The sequence below is a fragment of the Vigna unguiculata genome, chromosome 7 (assembly GCF_004118075.2).
Source record: "Vigna unguiculata cultivar IT97K-499-35 chromosome 7, ASM411807v1, whole genome shotgun sequence".
NCBI classification, from domain to species: domain Eukaryota; kingdom Viridiplantae; phylum Streptophyta; class Magnoliopsida; order Fabales; family Fabaceae; genus Vigna; species Vigna unguiculata.
The window spans coordinates 20022471-20040448 of NC_040285.1; the positions used below are offsets into that span (position 1 = coordinate 20022471).

General features: G+C 32.4%; 1 protein-coding gene and 1 pseudogene across 1 annotated transcript; both read right to left on the minus strand.

Moving 5' to 3' along the window:
- Positions 1-5476: 5476 nt before the first annotated feature.
- On the minus strand, positions 5477-14348 carry LOC114191273. The gene is given in 3 exon segments (XM_028080445.1): positions 5477-5711; positions 12728-13955; positions 14018-14348. Coding segments are annotated over 3 exon segments (1794 nt in total).
- A 396-nt stretch (positions 14349-14744) lies between these two features.
- Positions 14745-17767, minus strand: LOC114191274 (annotated as a pseudogene).
- Positions 17768-17978: the final 211 nt, after the last annotated feature.

The window sequence follows — 17978 nt, forward strand, 5'->3', positions numbered from 1 at the left end:
CGAGGTTGAGGGACGCAAGTACAGAGTAAACCTTATTTGTTTACCCCTAGAAGGGATAGATGTAATTTTAGGGATGAATTGGTTGTCTGCTAATCACATTCTTATTGATTGCAACGAGAAGAAGGTAGTGTTTCCTAGCCTGGAAGATGAAGATCAGTTGATATCCTCACAGCAGGTGGACCAGGCAATCAAGGAAGGATCTCAATGTTTCCTAATTCTGACTCACTTATCCGTTGAGGAGGGAAGTGGGAGTCTTGAGACACATGTAGTGAGGGACTTCCCAGACGTGTTCCTTGAAGATGTGCCTGGTTTACCCCTTCCTAGAGAAATAAAGTTCTCTATTGATCTTGTGCCAACAGCAGGGCCAGTATCAATGGCACCCTACAGGATGGCTCCTACTGAGCTTGAGGAATTGAAGAAGCAAATTGAAGGGCTGCTTGGGAAACAGTTTATTAGACCGAGTGTGTCACCTTGGGGAGTGCCAGTGTTGCTAGTTAAAAAGAAAGACGACAGTTCTAGACTCTGTGTGGACTACAGGCAGCTAAATAAGTTAACCATAAAAAATAAGTACCCTCTGCCGAGAATAGATGACTTGATGGATCAATTACACAGAGCTACGGTGTTTTCTAAGATCGATCTAAGATCGGGATACCATCAAATTCGGGTCAAGCCTGACGATATTCAGAAAACCACTTTTAGGTCCAGCTACGGGCATTATGAGTACGTAGTAATGCCTTTCGGAGTGACTAATGCCCCTGCCATGTTCATGGACTATATGAACAAAATCTTCAGACCATTCTTAGACAAGTTCGTGGTGGTTTTTATTGGCGACATCTTGATATACTCTCGGAGTTATGAGGAGTATACAGAACACTTGAGAACAGTTTTGAGCATCTTGAGAGAAAAGTAGTTGTATGCGAAACTGTCAAAGTGTGAGTTTTGGATGTCTACAGTCCAATTCTTGGGGCATATGATATCAGCTCAGGGCATATCTGTAGATCCATCCAAGGTGGAAGCGGTATTAAAGTGGGAGCATCCTAAGTCAGTGACAAAAATAAGAAGCTTTGTGGGGCTAGTAGGCTACTATAGGAGATTCATTGAGGGATTCTCCAAAATGGTAGCACCTTTGACACAGCTGACTAGGAAGGATCAGCCTTTCGCTTGGACTGACTGTTGTGAGGAGAGCTTCCTTGAGTTGAAGAAAAAGTTGACTAGTGCACCTGTGTTGGTGATTCCAAATGCTAGTAAACCATTTGAGGTATTTTGCGATGCTTCCCATCAAGGATTAGGATGTGTTTTGATGCAAAGCAAGAGGGTGGTTGCCTATGCCTCGAGACAGCTAAAGAACCATGAGAAGAACTATCCCACTCATGATTTGGAGTTGCAGCGGTAGTTTTTGCCTTGAAAATCTGGAGACATTATCTGTATGGCGTACAATTCCAGGTTTTCAGTGACCACAAGAGCCTGAGATACCTGTTTGACTAGAAAGAATTAAACATGAGACAGAGATGATGGATGGAGTTTCTTAAAGACTTCGACTTTGAGCTACTATACCACCCGGGGAAAGCAGATGTGGTGGCTGACGCTTTAAGCAGAAAAACAGTTCATGCGGCTCATATGATGGTTAAGGAGATGGGCTTAGTGGAACAGTTCAGGGATATGCAGTTACAGATAGTCCTAGTGGAAGGAGTCATTAGATGCAATCATCTAACTATGTCTAACGATTTCCTTGTTCTGATAAAGGAGAGGCAACTATCTGACCCTAAGCTATAGAAGACCGTGGGACTACTGGGCACCGAGAAGGCCAAGGACTTCACAGTAGGAGTTGACGAGGTGTTGAGGTTTAGAGGCAGAGTCTGCATACCTGAAGCCTTAGAGGTGAAGGGCATGATTCTTGAAGAAGGTCATAAAAGCCGCTTTAGTATGCACCCATGCATGACCAAAATGTATCATGATTTGAAGGAGTCTTTTTGGTGGTCGGGCATGAAGCAAGATGTTGCTCATTTTGTGTCATCCTGCTTGACCTGTCAGAAGGCCAAAACAAAGCACTAGAGACCTGAGGGAATGTTGCAACAGCTGGAGATACCAGAGTGGAAGTGGGATAGCATTTCCATGGATTTTGTTACTCACTTGCCTCGGACTGTGAAGAATCACGATGCCATCTGGGTTATAGTGGACTGTTTGACTAAGAGCGCCCACTTTCTAGCTATAAATTTGAGGATGTCCATGACAAAGCTGGCCCAGCTATACATCAGCGAGATAGTGAGGTTACATGGATTACCATCAAGCATAGTCTCGGATCGAGACCCACGGTTCACCTCCCGCTTCTGGCAGACTTTGCAGAGTGCTTTGGGCAGCATATTGGCTATGAGCTCAGCCTATCAACCCCAGACAGATGGTCAGTCCGAGAGGACAATCCAATCTCTCGAGGACCTCTTGCGGACTTGTGTACTAGATCATTCGGGCGCCTGGGACGACGTCCTGCCTTTGGTTGAATTCACCTATAATAACAACTTCCATGCAAGTATTGGCATGACACCTTATGAGGCCCTCTATGGCAGGAGGTGCAGAACCCCTTTGTGCTGGTACCAAGATGGGGAGTCGGTAGTAGTGGGTCCAGAGTTGTTAAGGCAAACTACCGAGAAGGTTAAACTAATACAAGAAAGAATGAAGGCCGCTTAGAGCAGACAAAAATCTTATGCTGATCAGAGGAGGAGACCTCTGGAGTTTGTAGTTGGAGACCATGTTTTCTTGAGAATTACCCCAACTACTAGTGTAGGGAAGGCCATCCGCTCGAGGAAACTATCTCCTAAGTTCATTGGTCCATATTAGATCTCGAGGAAGATTGGACCAGCCTCTGCCTCCTTAGTTGGCTAACCTCCACTTTGTGTTTCACGTCTCACAACTCAGGAAGTACGTGCCTGACCCCTCTCATGTGCTGGAAGCAGAAGATTTACAAATTAGAGGAGATCTTTTGGTAGAGGTTCATCCAGTTGGTCTTGGTGATTTTCAGACAAGGCAACTAAAAGGAAAGTTTATCAGTTTAGTCCAAGTCATATGGGACAAATGGACGGGCGATTCCACTTGGGAATTAGAGGAGGATGTGAGAAGGTCATACCCCCATATGTTGCAGGTAAGTCTCAATTTTCGGAACAAAAATTTTTGATGTTGGGAAGAATGTGAAACCCCTTAAATTAAAACCATCTTTTCTCTCTCTAAGCAATCAGAAACACAACTTCCACTCTCCCTCTCTGCTTTCAAGTTCTTCTCTTCTGTTTTTACCAGTTGCTTAATTCCCTCACCAATTCCTTGCGTTCTGTGACCAGATTCTGGAAGATTAGACTCAGCTGGACCTTTTGGTGCTTCATCCCTCAGCTTCCTCCCTCCTCGGTAGGTTCCAATTTTCCGTTTTAGTTCAATTCCACCTAGAGTTCATATGCTCATCTCTGAATTCGGAGTTAATTATGAGATTCCCTCTTCTCTATGTCTTGGTGATGAATTTCTAGGTTAATTTGAGACCTCTGCCTCCTTGGTGCCCATTTCAATTTCACCAAGCTCAAATCTTAGCAAAAGAGGTAAGGGAAGCTAACTTTCACCTAAATTTCGAGTAATTAGGGTCTTTGTATGTTTGGAGGGGATGATTCTTAGCTTAATTTCATTTTTGAACTGCCTGTGATGTATAATTGGTTTGTGGTGTGAATTTCGTAACATTGCACGTGAAGAATAGTGTGGAAAACCTGATAATTTTGCCTAGGCGAGTGGCTCTCGCCTAAGCGAAAGTATCAGGGAATTGCCTCTGATTGTTGCACGAGGTCTCGCCTAGGCGAGCTGGGGTCGCTTGAGCGAGATATCTTCTCATCTAAGCGAACCAGCTTGGCCTGAGCGAGAACTCGCTCAGGTGTTTGAGTTGCCCATTGTAAGGGGTCTCGCCCACGACGACTTGGTGTGAGCAGAGAAGAATCCCGATGATGGTACCCCTCCCTCAGACCGGACCTGATCAGTGGCTCCTATTGTTCTTTTGTTTTTGGACTCGTGCTTTTAGAATAAAGCATTTTGGGATGTATAAGTTATACCTTTCCTTAAGTCTGCTTCTAAGAGTAGTACAAAGGTTTAAAAACAGGTTATTTTTGGGATGACTGTATTAAACTTTTGTATGGCTTTTCTGCCGATCTGCTTTGCTCTATCATAATATGATGTTTTGTTTAGTAGCTGAAAAGTCTATTAAATGACACTACTAGAATTTTCTCTATTTCATGAAAAATTTCTTGCAGATTTTTTACAAAAATTTGCAGGAAAAGTGTTTCCTGCCAATTTTCTTATAAATTTTGATCGGTAGGTAATACCTTCGTGGGTAATTAGTTATTGGGGAATTTCAAAATTTGCAGGAAATTTCTTGCAAATTTTTTTGTGAAAAATATTCACAATAATTTTTCCTGCAAAAAAATCAATCTAAAAAATCGCAAGTACTTTTTCTTGCAAATTTACATTTCGCAAGTAATTTTTTTGCGTATTTTAAATTCGCAGGTAATTTATTACTAAAAAAATTGCAGGTAATTTTTTTGCGAAAATGAATTTGTATGAATATTTTTCTACCAATAATTTTGTAAGAAAATTCGCAAGAAATTTTTTATAAATTTTAAAAAATATATAATTTTTGTTTTCATATTATTTTAATTGACAAAATAATTTGTAAAAAAATTATTTATTTTATTATTATCAATACCATATATTAATTAAATAAAAAAACAAAATACTTTCTACGTCTATTTAGCTTTTTGACCAAATAAATGATCCTGAATAACATAATTCATGAAAAGTTAATAAATTTTTACATAAGCTATTTCAAATCTTTAAAATATTCTTCAAAATATATCAAACAAATTACAATAATTTCAAAAATGACATTATAACTTTATTCCTGCAAAATTACCTACGAGCATCATGAATATATAAAAGATTAAGCTCAAATGATCAACAATGTAGACAAAATAATGCAGAAAACAATTTTATTAATTTGAGCTTTAGAAATTAAAAACATAAAATAAAAGTAAGGCTCTCAAAAGGTCATAATATCTTTGTTTAAAGGAACTTTTCCAAGAAGCAACATATAATACTTTAATCTTTTCCAAGAAGCAACAAATTGGTCCTTGCCATCTGCATCAGACTGTGCAAATCTTGGAGAGAAGAATCCATGCCTATCATTCTGACAAATTAGTTTCATTCACAACAATAGTTAGACAAGAGTATAATTAAATTAAATCAAAAGCTAAATTGTAAGGTTCTCTAAATGGTCTACAAAGCCCAAGCATGTCTAAAGAAAAAAAAATAGCTAAATACACCTTCTAGATACAAAAAATAATAATCAAAAGAACAGTTTCCTTCTCTCAATCATTGTGTCTAATACACGCCCAGAAACACAAAAAATAGTCAAAAGAACAGATCATACATGTAATAATCAAAATCAAATAAATCAAGACTAGTAATCAAGACCAGTAATCAAGGAAAGCATTTCATACAGGAAACATAGTTTTTTAAGGTTGCCTAATTCTTCTGGAATGAGACCAGTAATTTTGTTCGAGTAAAGATCCAAGCTCACCAAGTTTGTCAAACTCCCAAGCTCAATTGGGATTTTCCCAGTTATATTATTACTATAAAGTTCCCTGTCAAAAGAAAGATATTCAGATTTGGGCAGAGAAAGATCCGGTGAATAACTGTAGATAATACAACAACATTTGATTGATGTATAACTTTCTAACTAATAGCACAACTACAAAGAATAAAGATATCCAAGAAAGAGATCTTTAATCAAGATGAATACCATAATCTAAATCAGTGCACACCTTCTTAGCTCTATCTTTAATCTTATATATCTTTACTCCATGCAACAGAAGCTAAATTAGGTTTAGTACATTCCATAACATACTTAAGGTTGTCGACTACTCTAGTATAAGGAATATGATTCACACTTCTTCACTCCCATCCTTTGTAGGAAAGGTCTGAAGCTAATAATGTGCAAGAAAAAGTGTAGAAATATTTACTCTCAAGAAAATTTTTAGCATATTGCTTTTTTGATAAGAATACTCTTCATGCTTGACTGACTCTGTGAGTCTTCAAACCAAGAATTTTCAAAGTTGACATGAATATCCAAGTAAATTGAAACTACCATTTGAGTAACCTGCAATAATATCAATACTCCAAATTTTGACAACTTTCAATGTAAACCATAGTTACTATAAACTAGACATGCAATTCAGAGAAACACATACCCTCTGTCTAGTGCTCAAGTTGGAAAACAAAAGTTTGGATTAGTGGAGACAAAACCAGGGGACTGTTGCATGTAAGCAATTTTAGCCAATTCTTCATTAAGAAAATTTAAGAGGAAGACTAGAAGCAGCAAGTAGAGAAAAACCAGTATCAATGATGTGACAGTGTTTTCTCTCAACAAATGAGTGTGAGAGCATATTAGGCAATGCAAAATACCATTATTAGTAAGAAATGGAGATGAATGAAGAAGATAAAACCAAATAAACTTAAAAATAACATCAACAAAAGCAATGTAATAACATGCTCCACTAGTAGAATGAACAGGGGAAGGCCTCCATACATCAACAAACAAAAGCTATAAAGGGTGAGTATACACAATAGTAGAATAAAAAAAGGTAGCTGGTGAATTTTAATAAAGAAAAACTCGTATAACTAAAGAAAAACACTTTGTTGTTATTTGCATCAACAAACTGCTTAATTAGCATCACTACTTAAATCATTAGAACCATTATTTTAATTTATGTAATAGTGAATTGGAACATTTAAGTGTCTACGGTGCAGTAGAGTGAGACATGGTAGGACATGGTAGACTTACAATAATATTCGAAGACAACAACCAGCCTATAAGAATCCCAAGAGGTTTCCAGCCGAGTAGTAACTACCAATGTTTATATATATGCTACCATTGCTTGAGCCCAAATCCTACTATAAACCCTGAAAATCAACATATACAAGCAAAAGTCACAATGTCAAATTGAAATTTTATTAAGTTCTTATTCTATAAGTTTTAAATTATATTAAATTGATAATATGTAGATTAGTCAACTAAAACAAAAATTAAATTAAAAATAAAAGAATGGAAACCGTGCACAAGGATAATTTCTAGGTCCAAAGCCAAATAAACATTACATGAATAATTTCTAGGGTTTGTGTGTAACACACTATGATCTGAAAGCAATTTTCTGCAAAAGAAGAAATAGAGGTGATGAGATTGCGAGAATGAAATAATATGCGATTGAACAATTGAGAATCTTACTATTAATGAGAGTAAGAGAGTCCACGAGAGTACGAAAGCAACGTGATTTTGCGAGAACAACGTCTAGAGCAAAAAGCACGAAAGCACAAGAACGGATCACGAGAATAGAGAACGAAAGAGGAACACAAAAGTGGAGCGCGAGAGAGAAATCGAAAGTGGAGTGCGAGAGAGTGGTGTGCAAAAGCAAAAGAAAGATGTTGAGAGGAGTTTCCTGTGTAAATGTTAAGTTCCTGTTATACTCTGAGTATTTACACAAAAGCAAAAGCAGAATTTACGCCACGTTTCCTCTTAGTATAAAAGAATTGGACAAAAGTTTCCTACGACAACATTTTAAATGATAAGTTTGTTGCTGATTTAAATTTTGTATGAAAAAATTTATAAAATAAATTTTTAATAAGTTTTGTATTAGGTTCCTACGAAAAAAAATTAAATAAATATTCGCAAGAAGTTTGTATTTTTGTATAACAGTTTCCTGCCAAATTTTAAAGTATATATAACTTCATGCCAAAACAATTGGTAAAAATATTGACAATTTTTTTTTACAAATTATGATTCACAAATAAATTTACAAATAATCAATAAAATTGTGGTAAATTTAGCAAGAATTTTATGCTTAAAAAAATTGGTAAAAAAGTTGACAAAAATTTATTACAAATAAATTTGCAAGTAATTTTTTTTAAATCTTAAAAAAAGTGGCAGGAAGTATTTTTAAAAAAAAAATCCTAAAAAATGTGGCAGGAAATACAAAGTTTTCTAACAATAATGTTGCTGCAAAATTTTTTGGTAAGAAAAATTATATCATAAGCATACACGTAAGTAAATTGGCAAGTAATTACTTGCGGATAATTTTTATAAGAAAATTTGCATCTATTTTATGTGAAAAAAGTTTGTGTCACAAAATCTGCAAATATTTTTCTGCAAATTATATTTTGTATGAAAAGTCAAATGAATTTCCTGCCAAAAGAATTTCTAAACAAAATACACATCAATTTCTTACCAAAAAAAATTTATAAAAGAATATGCAGGTATAGAGCATTTTTCTAGTAGTGTGAGATGTTACGATATATATATATATATATATATATATATATATGAAAGTTAATATGTAATAAAAATAATTTTTAATTTTCATATATTTTCCATTTTTGATATTTTAAAATTTTTGTGCACCTATAATTTTAAGAGAAGAAGACTTGATGAGAAAGTAAAATATAACTAAATATATTTTAGAGAATTAGGAGATACATTATTACTTAAATTTTAGTTCGTCATTAATATTTTAAGATAAAAACATACATATATCATTTTTATGAGGCCTCTTGGCCACCTTATATGTATTGATTTGTTAATATTATAATTATATCTACCAGGTCTCTAATTTCATTATATTTATTTATTAAATTTTTAATTATTGTTTTTAATGAGATGTTTCTAATTTTACTGTATTGTTTATTTATTTATTTATAAGTTTAATAAGTTATGATCTCTCATAAATTATATTTTTAATTTAATTTTTATTATTATTATTTTATTTATTGGATACTTAAATATTTTATGTTTTGCAATTACTTTTTATCGTGTCATTTTACTTATTTGTTTTCATGTATTAAGATATATGAGTTGTTGTAATTAATAAAAGTAAAATATGATAATCAGTATAAAATGATAAATAACTTTTATTATTTAAAAAAAAAATTATATTCGATAACAAAATTATAACGTCCTCTAATAGCTTTTATGTCTTTGAATATCTTTGAATAGTAAAGTTGTTGTGTTCAACCATTTTTAGAGGGAGTTTATATAGTAATGTTCTTAAGCTCCCAATTCTTATCTTGAACTAAGGTTTAAATGACAACACCACCACTGATCTTTAGTGGCTTAGTAACCCCAAGTGGTGTGACCACCTTACTTCCCCTTCTCCTTCTTGTTTTTTCACCTTTTGTTTCCATTTTTTCAACTTATGTTTTATTATATTGTGTTTTATGTTTTATTATGTTGTTTATTCCTTTCATTAACTTCAATCCATTATATTAAAGTGAACTTTGACATCTATATAACTTAGTCATCTTAATATCCAGTAAGAATCTTCATTATACCTTTTTAAGCAACTTATATATTGTCTTAAAATAAAAAAAAAAAAACAAATAATCAGGTTTAAAACTATTTCAAACGTTTTTTTAATTAATGAGATCCATTTTTTAATACTTGTTACATGCAACGTGTTTGAACCTAATTTTGTATTTTTCCACTTCTAAATATGTAACCTAATGTGTTCTTCACACAACAACTCTAATTTTTTTTTTGGCGACAAGCACCATCATTGTACTCATTTCTTACTCATCTCCCTGTCGTCTTTCCAAATTTGTTACTTCCACTACGATTAGGGATGAGAAATAAATTTGTACATATGGATGTATGCATGTAAGCTTTGTGACGTATACTAAATGAATATCCTTAATTGATACCGCAAGTAATAAGTATAAGTATTCAATTACTCACTTGCTAATTGGATGAGTATGGATACCACTACCCACTAATAATTATTAGTGAATTTTATTTGGATATAATTTTTAATCAAAATGATAAAAAATATATTATTAAAACAAATATTAATCATGAAATAATAGTTTAAAATTTGATTTCACACACACACACACATACACACACACACACACACATATATATATATATATATATATATATATATATATATATTTAGATTTATATATATATATATATATATATATATATATATTTAGATTTAGACATGTGAAATTGAAGTTATTTTGTAAAAGATTAATTTTTGAAGTTTATATTTTGACGCAACTCATTTAAATTTTCTTCATTAAAACTAGCGTGACCAGAGGTGCTAGCGCGCCTATGTGTACACATTTTTTAAATATGCATGATATTATATTAGTAGTTGATAATATTGTAACGTTGTTAAGTTAATATATAAAATAAAATTATATTTATTAAAAATAAAGTGAAATATATCAGAACAAATGAAAGAATAACCATTGATAAATAAAGAAGAAGAGAATAAGCAGATAGACAATTTTATAAAAAACTTATAAAAGTAACGATCAATTTTTAAAAATTTAATAAATAATTATATTTAAAGGGTAAAATTGGTATTTTGAAATATGGACACAAAAAAGGAATCCCATTTATATATATTGTTATAGATTCAAATTTATTTACATTAATATTTTGTTAAATAATTTGATTTTGGTTTAATTATGTATTGTTCTTTGTTATCATCGTAAAAAAATATGTAAAATTATTTTTTTTTTGTCTCAATTTGATTTTAATTTTTGAAACATTGATGCAATTTGGTCATTTTCGTTAAGTTGAACCAAATAGTGTAGAAAAAAATAATCTATTAAATAACAAAAGAGTGCAGATAAAAAAAGTAAAACTAGATTGAATTACTTCATTTACTAACACAACAATACAGAGAAAGAAAAGTAAAATTAGGTTTGCAGTTGTCAATATGTAAAAAAGCAGCGAAAAAAAAATGTGAGTCAGCCTACCGGTCCAGTAACCCGCCCTAATGCAAGACAAATTTCATTTTTCAACCCGTTTTTAAGTGGCAGATCAGTCTGACCCAACTCTTTTTTGACAAACTAATAACGGATTGAGTTAAAACGGAGTGAACTAACCTATTTTGTCATCCCACAATTATTATTGAAATAAAATTTTCTTCTTTATTGTGTGTTTCATGATTTTAAAAAATTTCTCGTAATCAACTCTTATTTTCTTTATAATCATTAAATTCATACAATTTTTATACATTAGAACACATATATCATCATGGATATAGTTTTTTTATATAATTAATTATAAACATGATTACCATTACCATACTAACTAGCGAAAACTATTTTAGTATAATATTAAGAATAATCGATGACAATTTATGATAGCTATACATAGATTGGTTGAAAAAGAAAACAGTAAATTACTGATTCGTACAATTATATATCAACTAATATTTAATACATTTGATCAAGATTTGGAGTTAATGAGCTATATGTGATGGAGTCAATGGTAGTTGTTTATAAATATACAAACTATTTTAGTAGGTATCTATAAATATACATTCATTAAAAAAATGAAATATATATTTCATACATACATGATGTAGAAAAAATTAGTAAATGAAAGTATCATAGATTTACATCCTTAAACATTTCTTTAATTGGGAGGCCAAATAAAGATTGATGTCTAGGATGTGTTTCAGCTTCCCTGCATTGTAAAAAAAGTAAATATTATTGCTAATATATATATATATATATATATATATATATATATATATATATATGCAAATAAAGAAAATATTATGTAGCAATTGATTTATGGATAGATAATAAAAAAAACTTTATTTACCTTTGAAGCAGTCTTCTTAATTCTTTGTAGAAGACATGGTCCATAAGTTGTTGAGTTTTAAAGAACTAAAAAATATCATTGAATAATGTTATTTACTTATGAGTCATTAAATGTATATGTAATGGTATACAAATATTGAAGAAATAGTAATAACCTCATTGATGCATATATTTTGATAAACACAAAGATTGTTGTTGTAGCGAGTATGGATTGGTAATGATTTTTGTCGTTTCCTGGTAATGGAAAGAAGTTAAATAAAAAAGAATAAGGATTTTGCGTGGTATGATAGAAGAATAATGGAAGAAAGTTAATAATTTTAAATGTGCATAATACGTGCATGTCTTTTGAGAAAGTAATTCTCGTTTGATTAGATTTTAAAGTTGTGTTTTATCAGTTATCACAGTGGATCCCCAACCAATAGAATAAATTTCCAAATGATGAATCTACAATTGAAGAACAATATATGTAAACATGATGCACAATATAGTTGTACTGATATATGTAAACATGACATATTATGGTTGAAATGAATTAATTTGATTACCTTGTTGTCTATTGGCCTAACTAATGAGAGTGAATATGCATCCTTCCAAGTGTTCCATGGGTTTAAAAATTTTGCATTCTACGAAGAAAATGTCAACTATTGCAAGATTGGGAACTAAACTTTTAAAACTACACTTATTCCATATCACCTCTTGTGGTATAAAATTGTGGAAATGACTTACATGTATTTCTTCATTGAGGTGTAAGTTGTCCTTAGTTATTATCGTACCTGCAAGGTATAAAATAAATATGATGAATTTTATTATCGTAGTTGTAAATATAAGTATAATTAGGTAGAATATGAAAATATAGTCATTTTAATGACACAAATGAAGTAAAAAACGAATAATACCTAGTTTTGAGATAACAAAATTTCCTTATAAACAACATTCTTGGTAAAAATGCCTTCTTGTCCTTCAAGGTGTCCTTCTTTAATAAGGATTTTTGTGGAAGTTTGAGAAACACCTCTTAATAAAGCAACATATAACTGACCATGTATGAAATTGTAACTGAGGAAAAGTTTGGTGTATGAGGTGTTGTATTGAGGTTTCTCCTTCCTATGATATTGCTAGTTGTTAGGGTATTTTTACCATGTCATCAACTTGTGTTGGTTCAATATCATTTCCAATGCGCATGAGATATTCAGCAAAGTTGTGATCTTGTAATGATCTCATGTTTTGTTGTAAATGTAATATTTTTGTGTTACTCCATAAATGAGAGTTAATAATACAGGCAGAAATCATTTGTGCTTTTGTACCTTTTTGAACAACTGGTAGTACCTGACGAAAATCACCTCCTAATATGATCACTTTCTCTCCAAATGGAGCATCAGAATCTAGAATATCCTTTAATGTCCGATCTAGTGCCTCCAAAACATATATGTTAATCATGGGTGCTTCATCCCAAATAATTGCATTTGCTATTTTTATTAGTTTTGCAAGATCTGATTGTTTACTTATAGAACAAAACGAACCGACCTCGACATTGATAGGTATTTTAAATCGAGAATGTGCAGTTCTACCACCCAGTAATAATGTTGCTGCTATACCAAAGGAGGCTGTAGCTAAAATAATTTGACCGTTGCTCCTACAATGTGCAATTAAAGTACGATAAAGAAATGTTTTATCGGTTCTGCCTGGTCCATCCATAAAAAAGGCTTGACTTTGATTACGGTTGATTACATCTAAAATGGTATTGAAGGCAATGAGTTGGTCATGATTTAATCTGTGTACATTGTCAACATCTTCATTAAGTATCTGTATTGATAATTCTTCTTGTATAATTCTTGGTACTGAAGTAGTTGCCAATGCATCATAAGATAAAGGTGGCAAATCAAAATCCTTGATTGTTTTACCATGCTGAATTAAAAGGTCATTTAAATCCCTCAATAACATAGGAATCAAGTTCTCATTGACAAAAGTGTTGGTTGAAGTATAATCTTCTAGCATATAGGTGTCGAACTGATTCCAAAGGCTTCTAACATCAGTTGGTTCACAAAAAAGTAATATGGTCACAAATAGTCTTCGTAAAGCATATGGCATTTGTAAAGTTGATGCTTCAACTAAGCATTCATGAATACTATTGTCACTTTCTAAAAATCCCCATTTCTCAGCCGCCTTTTTGAATGTGTGACAATATGTTTCATTTGGTGATAATAGATATTCCCAACTAGTTGGTCCTCTTATGTGAGAAAGCAAAACCCGCAAGAAGAACTTATCTCCTTCAGAAGGAGATACAGTATAAATTCAGCCGATAACTTTCTTGTTTGACATTCTTGGATACCATTCCTTATGTCTATTATTCCAACAATAATGCTTTGGAATTTCCCGATACAAAAATGTTCTAGATTAGGGATCTCTTTGATTGAGGGCAAAAATTGTGTGAGCATTGTTTTGGAGTTGTTATCATCATTCAACACGTCATTGATGGTTTGGTGCTTATAAAATCGCACTTGTTGTTGATTTAGTAAATGAATTTGCAATCTTTCAACAGCTGGATTCATTCGATAGATTGTAAATATGAAGATTTTCCATAAAGCCTCGGGAGCACAAATCCATCTAGCATCGAGATATTGTTGGACTTCATCTATAATTGGTCCTCTATGAATCTCCATTGCTACTTGATCTGGTCCTTTGTAAACATACTTATACAAATGTTTAATACTTTTGATGATGCTGCAGACCTCAACATTTATATGACAACCGTATTTTAAGAGTAACTAAGGATTATAAGGAACCACCCATCTATTGTCAACAGTCACATTTCTATTTATGGAAATTGGTTCATCAAAACGTCTTCTATATTGTGGATATGAATCATTATCTTGTCCTGTTTCTTCCAAGAAATCCTTGGGAAATCTCTTTTGGCATTCATTGCGCTTCATACATGGTGATCTAGTGTTTCAACACAGCTTCATGCAATTGTGGTTCTTCTGCCTTATTTGGTATTTCTGCCCTCACAATGCTATCATAATCTTGTGGATCATGTAACTTATCATTATTATCTAAGATCAATAGCATATGTACATGCGCAACCCACATTTTTGAAATTCAGTAACATACATATAACCAATAACTTTCCCGAGGACTCCTTTATTAACAACATCTTCCTTATATTGCTCAAATTTTGCTCGAAAGATTCTTGTGAGCAAGTCAGTGCAATCTTGTGGAGTTTGTTGATTTTGTAGTTCAGAAGAAATTTCACTCCAAGATGGATTGCATGTCATTGTAAGGAAAATATCAGGTTTTCCATTGTAAGCAACAATTGCCATACCATCTTGATATCGTTGTGTCAAGTCTCGACGACTACCAATAGATGACGATGGTAATATTGTCCTCTTTCCAACAGTATCTTCAAAGAAATGAAAGAGTGAATGATAATATATTTAGATGTAATAAATGTTGTTTTAAATATATTTACATGCGTGAGTTTGTCCTTCATGCAAAGCATCCTGCAAACCTTGATACATTTCAGCACGAATGTTGTTTTGATGATTACGAATCCATCGTAACCTTCCAGTCTCAATCTTAACGTAGTTATCTACAACATATTGTTGTAAAAGTCGTCCCGCTTGTAATATTACAGACTGATCATTTGGACGAATCTACATTAAATAATCACGTGTTTCTAAAATATGTTAGCCTTCTTAATATTACATAATTTAATGAAACTGGGATAATTATGATAGAAGTTACCTGAAGCATGAAACTATAATATTCTCGGCAAGAGATACTTTGGCCATTATGATTTTTTGTGTTGGTGTCCCAGCCATATGTTTCAAATGGAAATAATAAAGGATATTGTAAAAGGTCATAATATCCTACGGTCTCTTGTATGTTTATTAAATTTCCATCATGACCTACAACTTTAATATCTCGGCCACGTGCCATTGATTCTGTGTCTGCAGTAACAATGATAGCTGCTACTTGAGATGTAGTTGGAAGATTATATTGTGGTTGATTCGCAGGACGCTCTTTAATGAGTAAAGAACATATCTGAATATTTGGTTCTTGAGCAAGTTGTCAAAATACATGCACAAAAGGATTGCATCAGTGTAATATTTGTTGCAATTTATGAACAATAGTTTGATGAAGTTGAAGGTTTTCCAACATCCTATTTCGTAATTCATGTTCAGTGTCATAAATGTACAACTGCAAAAACCGGGGTCTGGACCCATCATTTGGATAAAATCCTCCTATCCTATGATAGATTGCACCTTGAGCACGAAAACTATATATACCACAACCATTTGCTACTATAGTCTCATCCATATGAACACCAAGATAAGTGAATGAGAAGACATGATTGTAACTTCTTATATGTTGTCTAAAATGTCTACTTTCAGATGTTTGATCTGAAAATATTTGAAGAAGCTCATGTGGAGGAGGAACATGTGGAAGTAAGACTTTCCCTCCAGAGCAACACATATCGCGCGATTCATGATAAAATAATCGTGCATGACAATGTGGACATGTAGTTGGTGTAGGCAATTGAAATTTGAGCATCGGAACCGTATTTAAAAATTTTCTAGCACTATTATGTGTTCGGGGGAATCCATGTAGCATATCTGCATTATTGTGATAAATTGGAGGAATAGTAAATAATGTAGTATTATAAATTGCAAAAGTATTAAAAGTGCATTCTTAAAGCACATGTATTAATTATGGTAGGAAAAAGATACAAATAAGGTTCAATGGTACCAAAATGAGTATTAACTATTGATGGAAATAATTTACTAACCATGTTGAAGGGCACTGACGTGTGTATTACTTTGTTCTACTTCATTATGAATACATCCTTCCAATCTTTGTGTAGGAAAACCATAACCTGTGTGGTATTAAATCAATGAAAAAAAAGTGTATAATAAAAATCCAATATCACTGTAATAAATAAAGAGAAAATTAAAAATCATGATAGATGGTAATAAAGTATAATCATATCTTGATACACAGAGAAAAAAAAGGGAGTAATTGCGAAAATTAACGATACTTAAAGGTGTTTTATTATTCATCACCGTAATAAATTATATCAAAATCATAATTACAAATCCTATAATAGTAAATAAATAGAATGAAAATATTTTTTGAAATGGAATGTAAACAACATAAATTAACTATTGATGAATAAAGTTGATTAACCATGTTCAGTGCCAATAATGTGCGTATTACTTGGCTCTGCTTCATTATCATTACGACCTATAAACCTGTCAGTAATGTGCGTATTACTTGGTCCTGCTTCATTATCATTACGTCATGGAAACCTGTCTATAATGTGCGTATTACTTGGTCCTGCTTCATTATCATTACGTCTTGGAAACCTTTATGGGGCAAAACCATAACCTAATATTTAAAAAATAAGATAAATTGTATTTGAATCAAATATATACTTTACAGGAAAGAAATAAAAAGAATGTAAGCATACTCAGAAGGATTTTCTCGGCTAATGACATACAGTAGTGATGAGGTGGGTTTAAACCTACACAAAGAAGTTGTATTATACTTTTTTGTGTAGAGTTAGATATAATTTTACATTTAAGCGTAAGTAAATGTAATTATTTATTAAGTATTTTTAAGATTGTTAGAATACATTATTGTTTATATATGTTTTTTTACTGTTGTACATAATACAAATATAGTGTACTGACCATAATCTATGTTATTGACAGGTGAAGTTCTTGACAATGCTTCATATACATTATATTCTTCAAACCTTTGCGTTGCGTGAGAAGAACCTGTTATGTGAAAGTATGAAACATAATAAATATAAATATGTAAATATTTCATAAAATGGTAAGTAAATAACATGGATTAAATATTGATGAATAAAATTGACTGACCATGTAGAGTGTCAGTAATGTGTGTATTATTTGGTTCTGCTTCATTATCATTACGTCCTGCAAACCTTTGTGGGACCAAACCATAACCTAATATTTAAAAGATAAGTTAAATTTTATTTAAACCGAATATATAGTTTACATACAATAGTGATGAGGAAAAATGTGATGTTACCTACATTAGTTACTGACCGAGCCATTTGTCGAATAGATGTCATTCTCAATCAGGGAGCTCTGTTTGGCATTTGGACAATGTTGGTTGTGTTTTCAGAATTATTTTTCCTTCTTTTAGATTGTTCAATAAGTCTTTGTTGGGGGGTCATTCTACGTCTTCTATTTACAGCATTTATTCTCCATCTTTGTCTTTGTTGTTCTGATGTTGATTTGTTAGAAGGAATATCTTCCATTTAG